General features: G+C 37.3%; 1 protein-coding gene across 13 annotated transcripts in view; it reads right to left on the bottom strand.

Annotated features, from left to right (window-relative positions):
• Nucleotides 1–17,326, bottom strand: part of MYCBP2 (MYC binding protein 2) — a 270,723-nt gene that overhangs the window by 1,608 nt on the left and 251,789 nt on the right. For all 13 annotated transcript variants that reach the window (XM_082434738.1, XM_082434743.1, XM_082434745.1 and 10 more), the window contains 12 exons: nt 16,649–16,932; nt 14,492–14,588; nt 13,070–13,189; nt 11,206–11,307; nt 10,024–10,152; nt 9,527–9,659; nt 8,101–8,204; nt 7,133–7,321; nt 6,203–6,310; nt 4,568–4,777; nt 1,920–2,027; nt 1,107–1,272 (listed from right to left, as the gene is read on the bottom strand). In XM_082434738.1, the coding sequence (XP_082290864.1) occupies nt 1,107–1,272; nt 1,920–2,027; nt 4,568–4,777; nt 6,203–6,310; nt 7,133–7,321; nt 8,101–8,204; nt 9,527–9,659; nt 10,024–10,152; nt 11,206–11,307; nt 13,070–13,189; nt 14,492–14,588; nt 16,649–16,932 (1,750 nt within the window). The remainder of the gene's footprint in view (nt 1–1,106; nt 1,273–1,919; nt 2,028–4,567; nt 4,778–6,202; nt 6,311–7,132; nt 7,322–8,100; nt 8,205–9,526; nt 9,660–10,023; nt 10,153–11,205; nt 11,308–13,069; nt 13,190–14,491; nt 14,589–16,648; nt 16,933–17,326) is intronic.

The following is a 17,326-nucleotide window of genomic DNA, read 5'->3' as shown; positions in this document are numbered from 1 at the left end:
GTTCAGTAACTTGATTCTTCATTTAACAGCATCTGCTATAGATCTTTCCATGTTAGTACACAGAAACTCCATCCTCAGTCACCTTCCTTTTTTAATAGTGTGTAGTATTTAGTATTTAACCAACCTCTTACTGGATACTTGCATTGTTTACAAATTTGTATTATTGTAAACAATGATGCAATGAATAACCTTCATATCTGCTCTTTTTTATTTTTCTCACATATGTGGGTATAGCCCCAGAAGTGGGATTGTTGAAGGGTAGGTATACTGGCAATTTTGAGAGGCACCACAGGGTTCTGCCATTTGCACTCTGATAAGCAATGGATGAGAATGTGTGTTTCCCAGCTTTAACAACGTTGTACATTCTGGTGGATGTGCTCTTGCATGTATTTCCACTCGTTTCAGATCTCTTTCTTCTGTGGTCACATTTACCTCTCCTTCCACTCTTCTCACTTCTGTTAAGCCTGGTATTCCACCCCACTGTGATCACCAGCCTCCTGACCTCTTCCAATTTTCTGTCTCTTTTTGGTTTCATATTCACTTTTTCTCAGCCTGACCTCCATAGACAATCATCTCTCCTGTATTCTCAGTGGCTTCTTTAATTCCCTTGGCTTTCTGATGCTCACTGTGCTGCCCATTCCCAGCCATTCTAGATCAAATCACTTGTCCATTTTATGGTGCTGGTCCCAGGCTTCTTAAAAAATATCAGAGCTGCTCACAATAAAGGCAGATGTATGACCAAAAAAAAAAAAATCACAAAATCCTTTTAAATGGTTCTATTATCAATTTATAATTTCAAACTTCTCATGGCCCTTTAGTGCGGAGCAGCAATCCTTCTACTAATTCCTTAGTCCTTAGCTGACTTCCTTCTCAGTCCCCACACAATTGCTTCTTAGAGCTTTGAGCCCCTCATTCATGATGGTCATCTTACTTTTTACTCCACTCAGAAAGTCAGAAGCTTACAAGGGCCGAGGAATTCCCTTTGTTTCTTTAGGATAGTTTGAACTGGGTTTCTGCCACTTGAAACAAAGTGTTCTCATGTGATCATTAAATAAAACAAGATACCATATACATTATAACCATATTTATAAATATTAAAAGCATACCTGCAGGACAGTGTGGTAGTTCTTCCTTAGGAATGCTAGTCATTCTCTGAAAATCATCATGACAAGCATTACAAAAATGCGTTGTTCCAAAACAGAAAAAGACTGCCACTGAACAGCAGTAGCGACATTTATATTCCAAAAAGTCTGTGCCATGTTTCGGACACATCTACAGCAAAAGAAAATAAATACAAGATGATGGCGAGTCTATTTCAACTATACTTAAGAAAATCATACACATAACTCAGTGATTCATATTTTGAGAGTACACACAGCTCTCAAAACTGACTGAAAAACTGATGATACACACATTAAAATATTGAATAAATGTGTGGCTTGGCCCAAAAGGTTTGGACGAAGCCCCAAGTTTAAATCCCAGCTCCATAATAACCAATATTATTTAATAAGCTAGCCATTTAATTTCCTTGTGAATGTTTCTTGGTCAGCCAAATTGAAAAATTAATAATATTTCTTCTATCTCTCAATCTCATAGATGTATTGTTAAGATTTCACTGAAGACGGGAAAACCTAAAAGTGTGACTGCAGGTTTAAGAAAATGAAATAAGTAAATTTATTACTTGTTGAAATATGGTGATTATCTTATGGGAGACAAAATTATAAAATGCAAATACCATCCAAAAGAAATAATATATACAAAATGATCTGGAAAATTACACACTGCCCTACAAACATCAGAAAGCACTGGGGAAAAAAACGTTACTATACTATCCTCATCATATTCGTTATATTATTATTTTAAAGACACAGAAGTTTAACATTTCTAAACCGTCCTTTCTGATAAAATGTTCTGCCCACCTGAGCCCTGGACACATCAGAACAGGCACCGCAAATGAGCTCTCTGGGATCATAATCATCTCCCTGTCCAGCCTCAGCATCGCAGCGAGCTTCGCCACCGAAATATGCCTAAGGAGGGAATGCATTCAGATCACAGCAGGAAACAGAAAACTCTGCCATGGGAGGTTCAGTGTGGGTGCAATGGAAGTGAGATCGAGAGGTCTCAGGAAACACTACTGTCTATCGACATTCCCTTGTAATGCCAAGTGGCTACCCATATTGCTGCCGGTAAGAAATAGATCAGGGTATGAAATAAAGCTACTTCAGTTCTGGAATGGATCCGTACTTAACAGTAGAAAGTTCAAACATTGTACTGTCAAAGCAAAATAACAAAAGAATGTATAATCTTCCAAATAAATATCAAGAATAGGATATTAAGTAGTAAAGAGAAGCTATGATTTTCCAGGGCAAAGTTTGAATAGTTTTTCTCTTTTTGAAATATTAAATAACATATTCCCTTCTACTACTCTAAAAAAAATGCCTAAAATAAATATTAGTATAAAATTATAATCCTGAGGCTAATGGGAAAGAAAAAAAATCAATTTTGATCATATAAAAATTTTTAAAAAGGAAAGGCAAATTTGGATATTCTGTTCAGAACATTGCTCATACTTACAGAGCTACACTACATGTAGGAACTCAACAGTATCTAATACAGACACTTGAATATATGAAGTTATCATCATGGGTAATTCCTCTCTATTTGCTCTGGGCACAAAATAAATTAGACCAATTATAACTGGGGCATTCTGCATATATAACATGTCTCATAGACAAAAAAACTATATCCATAATTGGGTATAAATAAGATGAGTCAGTAGAAATCTATTATTTATACTAGAAAAACAAGCTGAAAGACAGGCTTCATCGATAAAGAGGCTATAAATGGTCATCCACCAGCTAAATCAGGCCTCAGAAGTATTTCATTTGTCCTGGGGGCCTATTCCAGCTGTTTTACTTTTCTAGATTCCCTGCGTGGCTTCCTGGACATCTGACTGTCATCTGTGTGGTAGCGCAGTATTCATTTATGAGGTTCAGTACATTAAACACACAGAAATAGTATTTTATTATTTGTAACAATTCAAGTTTCACAAATGTACACCACTGGTCTTTCCTTGGGTGTGTGTATTTGTCTGCCTTTCTGGCTACCATCTATCTATTTAGCCTTCCATTCATTATCTGTATTTTCTTTCTGTTACTTTGGGAGACCATGCGTCTTTAATATATTGATTCCTTCCTTCATTTATTCATTCTCCAATTAACTTAGTGTCTAATAAGTGCCAAGTACTAGAGATAGAGAACTTAAGAAACAAAGTCTCCGTCCTCATGGAACGTATCAAGGGGGACAGAGAGACACGTGAACCAGTCACCATAACGCAGAATAATGAGCGCTTAGCCGGACGTATGCGAGACGTCAAAATGGCGCGGCGGTGGTGGGGAGGTCGGGGCACGCTGCAGAGGAGGCGAAACCGGAGCCGAATCCGGAAGTGTGATTGCACAGATCTGGCCGTGCCTACGAGCGTGTGCGTGTGCGTGGGTGGCAAGTGAGAGTAAGATGCAGAGTAGGAGGCAGAGAAGAGCATTCCATGGACAGAAGAGCCCCGGCCACAGCGTGGAGGTGTGGGTGAGTGAGCCAACACGGCCCAGTTTGGGCCACTGCAAGCTGTTCGGTGTTTCGCTGCACGGGGCACAAGTGGTGGCCTGCTGGGAGATGAGACTAGAGAGGTGGAGGGGCCACAGGATTAGAAGCCGAACAGTGACACGATCAGATCTGGGATCTAGAAATGTTCATCTGCTAGTGGAATTGTAAGTGTAAAGCATGGAATGGAGAGGTCAGGGGCTCCACACAAGGAGCCCAGTAAGAAGGCTACTATGATTACCAAAGAAAATGATTAGGGTTGCTAAAGATAGAACAGAAAGAAAAAAGAACTCAAGAGAGATTTGGAGGCAGAATTGACTTTGTTCATTTGTTAATACAGACTGGAGATTGACGGAGTGAGAAGTATCTGTGAGAAATCTAAATGTCTGGTAGACAGTTGGGTATTTGTATCCAGATCTCAAAAATTTTGGAGGGTCAGAACAATACAGGTGGCAGGCAAAGGCACGGGTATACAGGTACCAAAGGTGAGGAGGTATGATTAGGCAAGAATGGAGGGCCGGGGAAACAAATACGTAAGGAGTAGATTAATAAAAAGGACCTCTGTGAGGGGGTTAAAGACAAGTGACCAGAAAGGAAGGAAGATACCAAAGAGAGTCTTGTCCTGGAAGCCAAGGAGGTAAGAATTTTAAGAAGGGAATGGTCAAAAGAGTTAAGCAAAAGAAGTTTATTCCAGAGTCAACTGGATTTGGAAAACAAGAGGGGACTGCTGATGGGAAATAGCTTGTGTAGAGAAATACTTCATGTTGGTTCTGGAAATAGTCTGTATATGTTAAAAAAAAAAAAGTCCCAAAACAAATTAAGAAAATAAATTCTACTTGAAGCACAGCACCAAACTTTCTCATTTTTAACTTTAGACTTAAAACGTAAGAATAATTAGACATCACTATACAATTCAACTTCTTAATCACACAGGTAATCTTAATAATTTGTAGTATGAGTAACAGCATACCTTTCTGCATTTGTAGCAGACATAATATGCATATCTATTCATGGCATAGCCAGCTGGGTCATTATAAAATCTCACACCAGGGGTTGTGATAGCTTCGCTCTTATGCAGACCTTCATATTCCAGTCTCATTAGGGCTTTTCTTCTGACATCCTCATAGAGCTCTTTTATAGGATCAAGCAGGTCTTTTAACACGATATGATTTATTTTGTTCTGAAATTTTGAAAAATGAACATTCTTTGTTTAACAGAATCATTTATTAATTCAACAAACACTTAGTATTCACCCAAGTGCCAAGCACCCTGCTAGGACAGGAGATAATCAAACATTTCCTAAATAAAATGCCATTTAAAAATAATCCTGTAGGGGCTTCCCTGGTGGTGCAGTGGTTGAGAATCCGCCTGCCAATGCAGGGGACACGGGTTCGAGCCCTGGTCTGGGAAGATCCCACATGCCGCGGAGCAACTAGGCCCGTGAGCTGCAACGACTGAGCCTGCGCGTCTGGAGCCTGTGCTCCGCAACAAGAGAGGCCGCGATAGAGAGGCCCGCGCACCGCGATGAAGAGTGGCCCTCGCTTGCCGCAACTAGAGAAAGCCCTCGCACAGAAACGAAGACCCAACACAGCCAAAAATAAATAAATAAATAAATTAATTAAAAAAAAAAAAATCCTGTGAAATCCTCACAAGCCTATAGTTTCCCAAGAGCAGGGAAAGTGGCGGCAAGTGGGACACAGAACACGAAAATTCCATTTGATTAGCTTCATATTCCTGAGTATGAAATATATCTCCTGCTGCCTTAACTGTTCTGGGAATAAAAGGTTACCCTCCTGCCACAAATATCCCTCTGTGTGTGTTTTGGTTCCTTGGGGGTGGGGCAGAATGTTAGATAATAGAAATGAACAAGTAGTATTTTCTATATCACTTTCATCTATCATTTCCTGAATGTGACTTTTCTTTGTGGCAACAAATGAGAAGGGAGAGAAAATACTATCATCTTTTTGAATATCGCTCAGTCTAAGCAATGACTGTGCTAAGTCCATGTTACACCCTAAACACCAGTCTGGCAGTACATTCTTAAACAAAAGTTTTTTGTTAAACATTATTAGCTTGCCAAAATAACCTGCTACTTTGGTTACTATCTTTGCAGAGATGTGTCAAAATCTCAAGAATTTTCTCCTTATTTTACCTGAGCTCTAAAGAATCTGTCCTGATGGCACTTAAAAAGTTCAGGTTTCACTCTTTCATGGCAGGTATCAGTACCTACAAGCACCACAGGCTCATTCTTCTTTTTGGTAGTCACCCACTGACAAGTCACATGGCCTGAACTCTCAGGGGGTCTGAAAGCAGTGATGCGTGCCCTTCAATGCACGATGATATCTAAATGAATTTTCTGATGCAACAGTTTAATTTAATCAGCTTTTAATGGACAATTAATGTCTTGAAATGTAGTATAATAGATAGAAAGATCTTATTCTCAGGTACTACCTGGGTAAAGAGAGCAGAAACTGATGGGGGCTGGTGGTACAAAGTAGACTAAGAAGGACACTGAGAGATGCTGCCTGGTTTATTTTGAAAGATGAAAGATGAAGACAAAGATGAAAATTAATAGAAAGCAGATAATTTCTGATTCTTTCCATACCTTGCAAATGGGACAAGATATAAATCCAAATGTTATCCTTGGACCAAGCCATCTGTTTTCCAAAACTCGTCGACAGCACTGTAAGTGGAATATGTGACTACAATCCAGCTTAAATAAAGAAAAGAGAAGGATATAAGCCAATGTGATAACAATAAACATGAGTAACTGGCAGATTAGTCAATGTAAGGTGCTACTTAGGGCAGGTAAGAGAAAAATCTAGAAATTCAGTACACTGAAACTTCAGCACTTCTCTGTTATTCATGGGACATTATGAACTAGATCTTCAGCGTCTCCCAATTTTTACCATTCATGTATTAACGCCACCTTATAGAGAGAAAGCTGGGCTAGGGAGAAATGTGAAATTATCCAATTTTGTATCTCATAGGAAGAAGAGGAAACTACTGATTTAAAGATTTAAAATTTATTTTTGAGAATAGTTATTGTCTTGGAATCACAGGAACTGAAAATATAAACAAACAACCAGTAAATGTTAAAAAAAAACTTATTTAGCCAATTGTAACTTCTATAACATTACTAACATTATAGATAGATGTATGTATATTATATATAGAGGCATGTATCATCATGCCTAGATCAATTACATAATGCTATAAAAGGCCATGCTGGATTCTGGATATTAAGAAGAGAGAAGCTATTGGATAATCTAATTATTTTTTTCTCCCTTATGAACATTTTATACATTCAATTGATTATACAGGCTCACACAAATCACAGATTAAAGCTCACTGCACAAAATGGAGACAGAACATAAAGAGACAGCATTTGCTCTTTAATAAACTGGTGGATATTAGTGGGATATTTTCTCCCAATGGTATAAGAAAGACTCAGTCGTTTGTTTATTTGACATGTATATTTATATTTCCTATTGAAAAATCTAGGCACACTTAACATGTTAAAAGCGGAGACAACCTGAATGGCCGGTGCTGCGGAGAGCGCTTCTGTGAAACAGATCATGCACATGTCGTCAGCGTCCTGCTTCAGGGTCGCGGCACTTTTATCACAGCCGTGTAGACAGGGCAGACAGCGCTCTTCGTTTTTAACACCTCCGCATGGATGGCCACAAGGATGCGTCTTGCTACAGGCTATCTTAGCATATTCCTGTTAAAGATGAATTACAACGGCACAGAAAATATCAAAAAAGGCACACATCCTGGTAATTACATCCATTATATTAATTTTCCAAGATACTTTCCCATGGGAAATAGATATAAGGCTAAGTAACCACAAAGTTATTTTTATTCTTTGTTTGCATATAACTTAGGATTATTAACAAAGTCTAACGTGATTTAAAAAAATTTCACTCCACATAAAGGGAATGCTGATTAAAAAGTGAGCTGCAATTTTAATCTATTTGTTATCATGCATAGCCATGAAGCAAAAAAAATTCCTGACATATAATCATCCAATCACCACCTACCTCTCACCAAAATGGGGATTAAAAAAAATACAGGTATCCTTCACTATCTGGACACTATCTAAATTCTTGTTAACTAAATTGAGGAATCAAAAATATTTGGATAGCATGGAATGTGTTCAGATGTTCATGCATAAACAACTTTAAGGAAACAAGTGAATAAAATGTGTAAGAAGCAAAGGAAAGGCAGCCCATAGCTTTTTATCTGCTTCTAGCACGGAAGTAAATGCTAAATATATATGATGGTGGTAGTTGGGAAACACACAAAAGAGACTGATTTGGGTTTGAGAGCTTTAACTGATCCATTCTCCAGCTTTGATAAAGCATTTAACTCTTGACATGGGTAATACACTAATTTAGGAAACAAAAGTGATGCTGAGCTCAGACTCCTATTTATATGAAGTGAAGGTGTCATGAGGGAACACATGCTATTCCTTACATGATGGCCTAACTATACACGCACCTGGCAATCTGCATCAGAACAAACACTGCCAACAGCAGACAACTCTGTTCCACTCCTGGAACCACAGAAACGGCATGCTTCCGAGCTACTTGTGGTGGGTTTACCTAGGTTCAAGCAGAAAAGAAAAATATAAGTATATGTTTAAGTATACTTAAACATAAGTATATGTTTAAGTATATGTTTTCTACATATTTTAATATAACTAACTGAAGAAAACAAATCAAGCAAGCAGGGATATGTATCAGTTGCTATCACTGAGAAATCAGCCTGGCAGTTTTGCAGCTGAAGGGTTGTAAGCTGCCCTAATTATAAAGTAAATAATCACACACAAAAAAGGATAAGAGACTGAAGAGCTACCTGAAGCCAAATAAATTATTAACTGATTTATTTATACTTCTTCAGTACACAGAAACAGACTAGGCTTCTAGTCAAGATAGCAGGTCGAGCAGCTACGGTAAGCCCCCTCATTACAAAAGCACAATGCCAGACAAAATATAACAACAAAAATTAAATAAAGATACATAGACGAAAGGGAAATCATTAGGTACCTTTCCCAATGACAACATTACAAGGTATAGGAGAAAATCTATCAGCAGAGAATATGAAACGTGAATAACAGAAGAATTCCCACCCAGGGAACTAAAGATAATAGAAAAATTTGAAAAGGAATTTAAATATGTTTGAAATAGTTAAAGGAGGAATGGAATCAATAAAACAAAGAACAAAAGGAAAAAGAACAAGATTTGAAAAATACAGACCAAGCTCATTTTAAAACACAGGTACAAAATTCTAAATATAATAAGTGAACTTAGCAATATTTACAGAAAATGTTTTTTAAAAAGGATAGTTTAGGTCATAAATACAATGATGGTTCAAACACTAGAACATTCATTAATGTAATATGGTATGGAGGGAAAATAGGAGAAAAAAGAATCAGCTGTGAGAAAAGAAAAGACCATGCTCTTGCAGCATGAAAAGTTATTCATATTTAAATTTGTCAGATTTACATCTGACACCAAAATCAGAAATTTGTGTCAGATAAACGGCAGACTACAGAGGTGCTGAAAATTGAGAATCTGTAAGATTCAATGTACCTTTAAGCTGGGAATACACCAGACTTTAGAAAAAAATCAAAATGAAAAATGCATATTTTGGAGATAAAATGACTTGCCCAAGGTCACACAGCTAGTTCATGGCAAACCAACTTTCCTGACTTTTAATCTAATGTTCTACAATAGAACACTGAACACTGTCTAGTAAATATAAAAATACAGACAGTGATCAATGATCTCATAATCACTTAATAGAAAACACTCAAAATTATTCACATTAGATAATTAAATTAAACTAACACCTAGTTTAATCGTAATCAGTAGGGATGGTTCAATCTATTTGTCAGGCACGGTTCAATCTTAAATCCTTTTACCTGTGTGTTCTCGGAATTCCACCATTGCCTTCATGGTTTTCGAATCTGCTAGTGCCATCAACCAGAACAATTTGGTTCTACCACAACCTTCATGAAGGTCAACCTTTATAGCTTCTTCTTCTTCTTTGAAGACCTATTGTATCATTAAAGAAAAGGGGAAAATATATCACTCTGAAAGAAGTATAAATTTTAATTATTCAATCATGAAAACGGCTTTTATTTATTAAGCACTCTAAGAAATTCCAGATATTTCTAGTCTTCTCTTTAATCTTCACAACAGCCCCATTTTTATAAATGTGGAAACCAAGTCTCAGAGGTTCAACAACATGCTTGATTTACACAGCTGGTAAATGAGACAGCTGGGAACTCCACCAAGGTCTTTGATTCCAAGGTTCATTTTTCTCCCATTACACCAAGTCTCCTTCCCACATTTATTTCTTACTGAATATATTTTATGTTACAGATACTATTCTGCATGTAAATGCAGAAATCTTCACCTGTCTTTGATGAGTTTTGGTTCGCCGATGAAGATGAAGGAATCTGTCACAGTCAGTACATAAGTTTCCACATACGTTGCACAAAATGATTGCTGCAGTTTCACCATCATCATGGTTATCACACATAGGCTAGAACAGGACATTTCCATACGTTACAAAAGATTAACAAGAAAGTCTTAAATACTCATACAAATTGAATGTGATTTATTTACAGCAGGAACAGACTGTTACTCTGAACTCAAATAAGAATTTAGAATCTGAACATTAAACAGAATTATGGCAAGTGTACTTAACTATAAAAAGCCCTCGGGCTTCCCTGGTGGTGGCGCAGTGGTTAAGAATCCGCCTGCCAATGCAGGGGACACGGGTTCGAGCCCTGGTCTGGGGAGATCCCGCATGCTGCGGAGCAACTAAGCCCGCGTGCCACACAACTACTGAAGCCCGCACACCTAGAGCCCGTGCTTCGCAACAAGAGAAGCCACCGCAATGAGAAGCCTGCGCACCGCAACGAAGACCCAATGCAGCCAAAAATAAATAAATAAATAAAGTAAAATAAATTTATATATATTAAAAAAAGGCCTCAAAATCCCCAAATCAATGATTAATGTGCTATGGGCATTCAATGATTAACAAAATAAACATGTATACTTTTCTTAGCGACTTAAGAAAATTTCTCCCATATATGCAAACATTCTGTATGCTAAATGAATAAATAATGCATTTTTGAAACTTGGATGTTAAAAAGAAAATGTTGAAAGGGCCTGTATAAAGTTTTTCCTTCCAGTGAAGCGAGGGATACTTATCAAACCCACTTTAAGTACATCTGTGAATAAACGGTATATCATGTTGTTCTCTTACTACTTTATTTCCTTCTTATCATAAAACCGATTACATTCTAGTACAAAATTTAGATATAGAATCAGAGTCTAGCTAAAACCAAACTTTGATATGATGCAAACATGACTCAGAGAAGAAGGGAACAGTTTTTTTATGTAATTAAATCCCCTAATATACTATGAAGAGGGAGCCCTAAGTGAAATAGACTTGTGAGATGAACTTGGGCAATGTGATACAATTTTTCAAGAGTTCCACTAACTGTGTATTTTGACACATAGAGTCTTTTTTTTAAAGCTAAGCTAAAGAAAAACAAGCTAAATTTTTATAAAGTAACTCTGATCTTACCATTTGTTTTTGTTGCCCATCCTTTCCCATCCATCTCCCTGAGGAGAGGCGATCCACGTGGTCCTGGTCGAGAACACACAGCGACGCCAGAGCAAGCCAGAGCTGCCGAGGGGAAAGGCTGTTACACTACAGAGCGTGGGGTTACGCCTTACAGAGCACCCACCGCCACAGCTCAGTGAATGCCAGCTGCACTTGAAAAGACGTAGATCCCCAGTGGCACTCAAGTCTTCCTGGTGTGGTACCAGGCACCCACGCCCTCTACTGTGTGTGCCATGCACACAGTAGGCACTCAAATACATACTGGGTAAATGACTGTTGCTCTGATGAACCATTCTGTTGTCTACCTGACATATAAAATCAACCTTTATTATTCTGATATGTAAACTACATATCAATACATAAATGTACATATTTAATATACCAATGCCTTCTACACATTTTCCATCTAATATCTGCCTGAGGCATTAAATTCCAAGGAAATCTCTATGCCTCTAACAGTCTAGCACTATGCGGGGTACACTTTGTCAGAAATAAGTAAACGTCTTACAAGCATTAGAAGATTGTCCTCAAAAATAGTTTAAAACTTCCTGAGGCTTAAAGAGCAAGCTTCATTTTTACATAGAATAATATATTTTTTCATTACTGAAAAACAGAAAATAATACTTAACCGTCTCAACTCTGAGAAGTGCATGCGAGTATCACTGGACATGAAGAGTAAGGGGGAAATAAAATAGGAAAAGAGAAACCAGAAGAAAATGAAAGTTATGCAAGGAGAAAGGGGAGAGCCAACTGAAGAACGAGTGCAGCGTATACGTGGTGGGAAAGGGTGACTGTCAGAGCAGCTGCTTCAGAGTCACACTCACTGGCAACATGGCATAAACTGGCTTTTTCTGCCCAAGGGAGATACAATGTATCTTCTTTTTCAGACTTCTGAGGATTAACTTAAGCAATTTCTACCAGCTTTGACTTCTTCCTAATGCTGTCACAACTGCCCTGCTTCAAGGAAATCTCAAATCTCTTTTGGAAGTATATGAGACATAAAATTTGGTAGGTTAAAATTTACAATAGCTTGCACCTCATCTGAAGGATGCAATCTCACTTCCTAAGAGATTCTGCCTCATTGTGCCCTGGGCACACACTTTCTGCTTTTGAAAAGTAAGGCCTACACATTCAGTAAGTAGGCTATAGGACTCTATTTTAGGACAACTGAGTTATTACGGAAGGAGTAGGCAGGGGCCTTGTCTTTAAAGGACCTTCAGTCTATCACAACGTCATGCTGACACTAAAATTAACAGTAAATACATCATTAGAAGGACAGTACACTGACATATAGGTAATCTAGCTTTTTTTAATGAGTATATCCTTAGCTCCCTAAATAATTACAAAAACAAGTGATAAAGAACACATAACAGTGAACATTAAAAATTACCAGGCTTAGCTTATAATTCAAAAAAGCCCTTCATACTTTTTCAATAAATACAATATTTGGTAAGAAAAAAAAGTGAGGTCGGTAGGGTAGGGATGGATTGGGAGTTTGGGATTAGCAGATACAAACTATTATACAGAGAATTGACAAACAACAAGGTCCTACTGTATAGCACAGGGAACTACATTCAATGTCCTGGGATGAACCATAATGGAAAAGAAGATGAAAAAGTATGTATATATAGATATATATAGATATAGATAGATAACTGAATCACTTTGCTGTACAATAGGAATTAACACATTATAAGTCAACTATACTTCAATAAAATAAATTTTTTAGAAAAGTAAACTAAGCTGGCTTATTGATTTAAATTTGTTCAAATCTGTTACTGAAAAAGAACATGCAACAATATAGACCAAATGAAAGGAAACCTACCCTAGTTGTTGCAATACATCTCACTGGAGATCTAAATTCTTCCTCCATCTTGGTCAAGGCAATGATGGTTTCTGCAATGGCATTTTTTGTCACTCGGGACCACGCTTCTGACAAATGACCCTAATGAGCAGGATAGAATAATTTAATAAACAACCAGAAAGGCATAATCAAAGGAGCAGATTCTGTTCTCTGAACATCTCTCACCAAAAAGGAAGATTTATTTGCTAGTGGAATCTTAGATCAAGGGGCATGCTTTAATATAAAAATCCTTCACAACTATATGAAAAATTCAACTTTTACTATTTTGATGATTCAAAAGAAAAGAAAAGAAAAATTTAAGTTTTCAATACTCTTACAGAGTTCAAGGGCATTTCACCTTACATGTAGATAAAAACATAACAAATACTAGGCTGTCTATGACTGAGAAATTCTGATCATGAAACCCTGTTATTTAACACGGAGCTCCTACAGCTAAGCTAAGTGCTTTAGAAGAGTATTACTGGAACCTGAGAGCATAAATGGGTTCAAATTACAACTACCTTAATTTGCTAACTTGATCTTTACTGAACACCAACATGTTACTCCTAGAGAATTTCAGTGTTCCTAAACATCTTTCATAAATATTTATATCCAGTGAACATACCCAGAAAGCCTATTGGAGAATGGAAAAAATTCTCCAATTCTCTGATTGAGGAAATGTCCACACTGTTGGGAAAAGTGACAGAACTTCATATTTCCCCGGAATATCCTTACTCGTCTCATACCCACACGCTATCAATCTTTAAAGGGACAGTTCAAATTCCAATTCCTCCTCTTCCAAAATGCTTGCCACCTACTCTACCTCTCAGGAACCTGTCATCCACAGTGTCCTGCCCTCCTCAGGCTGAACTCCTGGAAATACAATGGGATGTGAGGAAACTAACATGGAGTAAGCAGTGAGAGCCAGGCACTCTGAGAAGTAATTCCCTTTCCTCTGCACTCCAGGATCTCCCTGCAAAAGCAACACCTAAAGACAGCGGTACAGAACGTTCATAAACTGTGAGAACTAAAAGACAGCGAGAAACCTTTGCTCTGAAAAGCCCTTTTTTTCCTTTAGGCTCTTGGGCTCAAGCTGTTTTTTTAGGGTTCAAAGAGTATACTTTTTTTTTTTTAAGTTTTAAAGTCTTGGAAGACTTACATAATAATTCTCAAGTAAATTAATTGGGAAGCTTGAAATGAACATAGTTTACACAAAGGGCAAATTTATCACCAGCTGGAAAGACAAATCGTGCGATAGTGAACCTACGAAATGGACCTTGTAAGCAAAGCAAAATAACACGAATGTTCTCCTATCAATTCAGCAGAAAGTTTATGCTACTCGCTTTGTTAATCAGGTTTCTACTGTACTTCACTGACATAACGATCAGGAGGATGGGAACTTACTGCCGCCATATCCTTAACAAGTTTAATGATGATCTCTGAGATCTGGGTAGGAGTTGAGCCCTTCATCCACCAATGACTCTCACCTCGTCGGATATAACTACAAGAAAAGTCAGCGTTTGTAAACCAATCAGTGAGAGTTACAAATGAGTAAGATGAAAACTGTTATCTCAGCATGCAGCATTTTAATTTTTAAAATGATTCAACCAGTCAGGACATTTTAAAAGAAAATTAATGACAACATTATTCGTAATCCACCTCTTCAACCCCAAGGGAGTAGCTATTCTGATATGTGTTCCCTTCCAAATATTTCACTGTTTACATATTATTTTTGTATGCATCTTTTAGAGCAGTACTATTCAAAATATATCAATAGAACACAAACTATTTGTTACCAGTCCACATAAATATAAGAGCTTGCACCAGAATATGTCAACTATATCACTGAGCATACAGCAAGTCCCCTACATACAAGCCTTCAAGTGACAAACTTTGAAAGATGCAAACGTGCATCTGGTTCCAGCAAGGAACCAGAACCTGTGCCATCAGTGACAGGTGTGAGTGAAATTGCAGCTTGCTCTCTGTCTCCTACTGCTGACGATCCTTCAGCTCTACCATCTCCCACCTCCTCTCCCTCCTCCTGTCAGTAACTCTTCTTGCCTGTTCACTCGATGCCAGCCCCAGTATGCCAGCTGTTGTACTGTACTACTGTACTTTTCAGGGTACTGTACCCAGTAAGATTAAAAATGTTTATTTTTTTGTGTTTGTTTTTTATGTATTATTTGTGTGAAAAGTATTGTAAACTTATTACAGTACAGTACTATATAGCCGATTGTGTTAGTTGGGTACCTAGGCTAACTTTGTTGGACTTAATGAACAAACTGGACTTACAAACGCGCTCTTGGAACGGAACTCATTTGTATGTAGGGGACTTACTGTACTACTATTTAGTTCAGCTCACATTTTTTTCCCCTAGGAAGACTATCCAGATGAAGGAAGCAATATACTTATTTACATTCTAGTGCTATTTGCTTAATGTTATGAATTGGCTCTTTGACTAGCATTATTCCAGACGTCTCTAATCTTCTGCTGTTACACAGAATTCTATAACAAACAGCCCTGTATATATATCCTTCTGCACATGTATGAACATGTTTGAGAGAAACAGTTCTACAGAAGTAGAATTGGTAGGTCAAAGGATATGCATATTTTAAATATAGTGATATGTTATCAAACTGACATCCAAAAAGGTTATGGCAATTTACATTAGATGTCTGTTTCTTCATAATTATGCCAATGCAAAGATATTTTACTGTTGTTTTAATCTACATTTCTCTGAATACCAGTGAGGTATCTTTTCATTTACTTATTGGCATTTGTAACTTTTCTTCTCTGAAGTGACTACTCTTGGCATTTATTTTTGTATTGGTTGTTTGTCTTTTTTTTTCATTGATTTATAGTCATTCTTCTAATATTATGACTAATAATTCATTGCCTACTATATAAGTTTTAAATATTTTTTTCCAAGTCAGTTGTTTGTATTTTAAAAGTATTGTCTATCAGTTAATTTTCACTTTTATGTAGCCAAATCTCTGAGCTTTTTCCCCTGTTACTTTTGGGTTCTGTGTTTTATTTAAGGACGTCTTCCCAAATTGAAGATTACAAAAATATTCTTCTATAATTTGTCCCACTAGAGTGTAAAAACAGAAGTATACAAACCTTTAATTGATCTCAAGTTTATTTTGTAATGGTGTGAGGGCCTACAGTTTGTTTTCTTTTTTCTTTTGTATTTGGGAAGTACTCTAACATCATATAATCAGCAGATTTTCCTTTCCCCACTAATTTTTAAAAAAATTAAAAAAAAATTTTTGGCTGTGCTGCACAGCATGTGGGATCTTAGTTCCCAGACCAGGGATAGAACCCACGCCCCATGCACTGGAAGGCGGAGTCTTAACCACTGGACCACCTGGGAAGTTCCTCCTCCCTAATTTGAAAAGGCACTTTTATTATACACAGCATTCTCTTTCATACATGGGCCAGTCATTTATGGCTTCTATTTCTGGTAAATAAGCAAACAAGATGGAATTTGAAAGGTCTGAATTCTTCAAACAGTAGCTTACTCTGTTCTATTTTTGTACCAAAACATATGCAATGACCAACCTGGAATTGAAAATCATTGGAAGGGTAACTGTTGTAACTCCTTTGCCCACGGAGGTACCAGCTGTTCCTGTGATGGTGGTTCCTTTGGCTTTTAGCTGTACTGTGAGTGCTTTGGCAATGCATCCTAGAAACATGTCCAAGATACCTAGTTTATTCCAATCTCCTTTCTCTGTTGAATGAATAATATCACTGATATCTGCTGGGGGGAGGGATTTCACTCCTATAATGCTGGCCAGACGATTAGGGGTGACTTCAGGCAAAACTCGTCTTAGTAAGGAGGTCACCTGGTACAAAAAATAAAAGAATCCTATTTAAAGATTTGGGATTGACATATACACACTGCTATATTTAAAACAGATAACCAACAAGAACCTACTGTACAGCACAGGGAACTCTCCTCAATATTCTATAATAATCTAAATGGGAAAAGAACTTGAAAAAGAATAGATACATATATATGTATAACTGAATCACTTTGTTGTACACCTGAAATTAACACAACATTGTTAATCAACTATACACCAATATGAAATAAAAATTTAAAAAAAAGATCAGTGTTTTAAAGTTTTCATCTTTTTTAATGAGTCTAGCTGCTGTTCTATGACTTCAAAAGCTTTGAGAAGGACAGAGAAATGATTTAAACATGATTTAATTTCTCAAGTGGTAACTACCACTCCA

The sequence above is a fragment of the Balaenoptera physalus genome (genome assembly GCF_965194825.1).
Source record: "Balaenoptera physalus genome assembly, chromosome: 18".
Lineage (NCBI taxonomy): Eukaryota > Metazoa > Chordata > Mammalia > Artiodactyla > Balaenopteridae > Balaenoptera > Balaenoptera physalus.
Note: the sequence above shows the minus strand (reverse complement) of the source record. Positions and strands in the feature narration are given on the sequence as shown.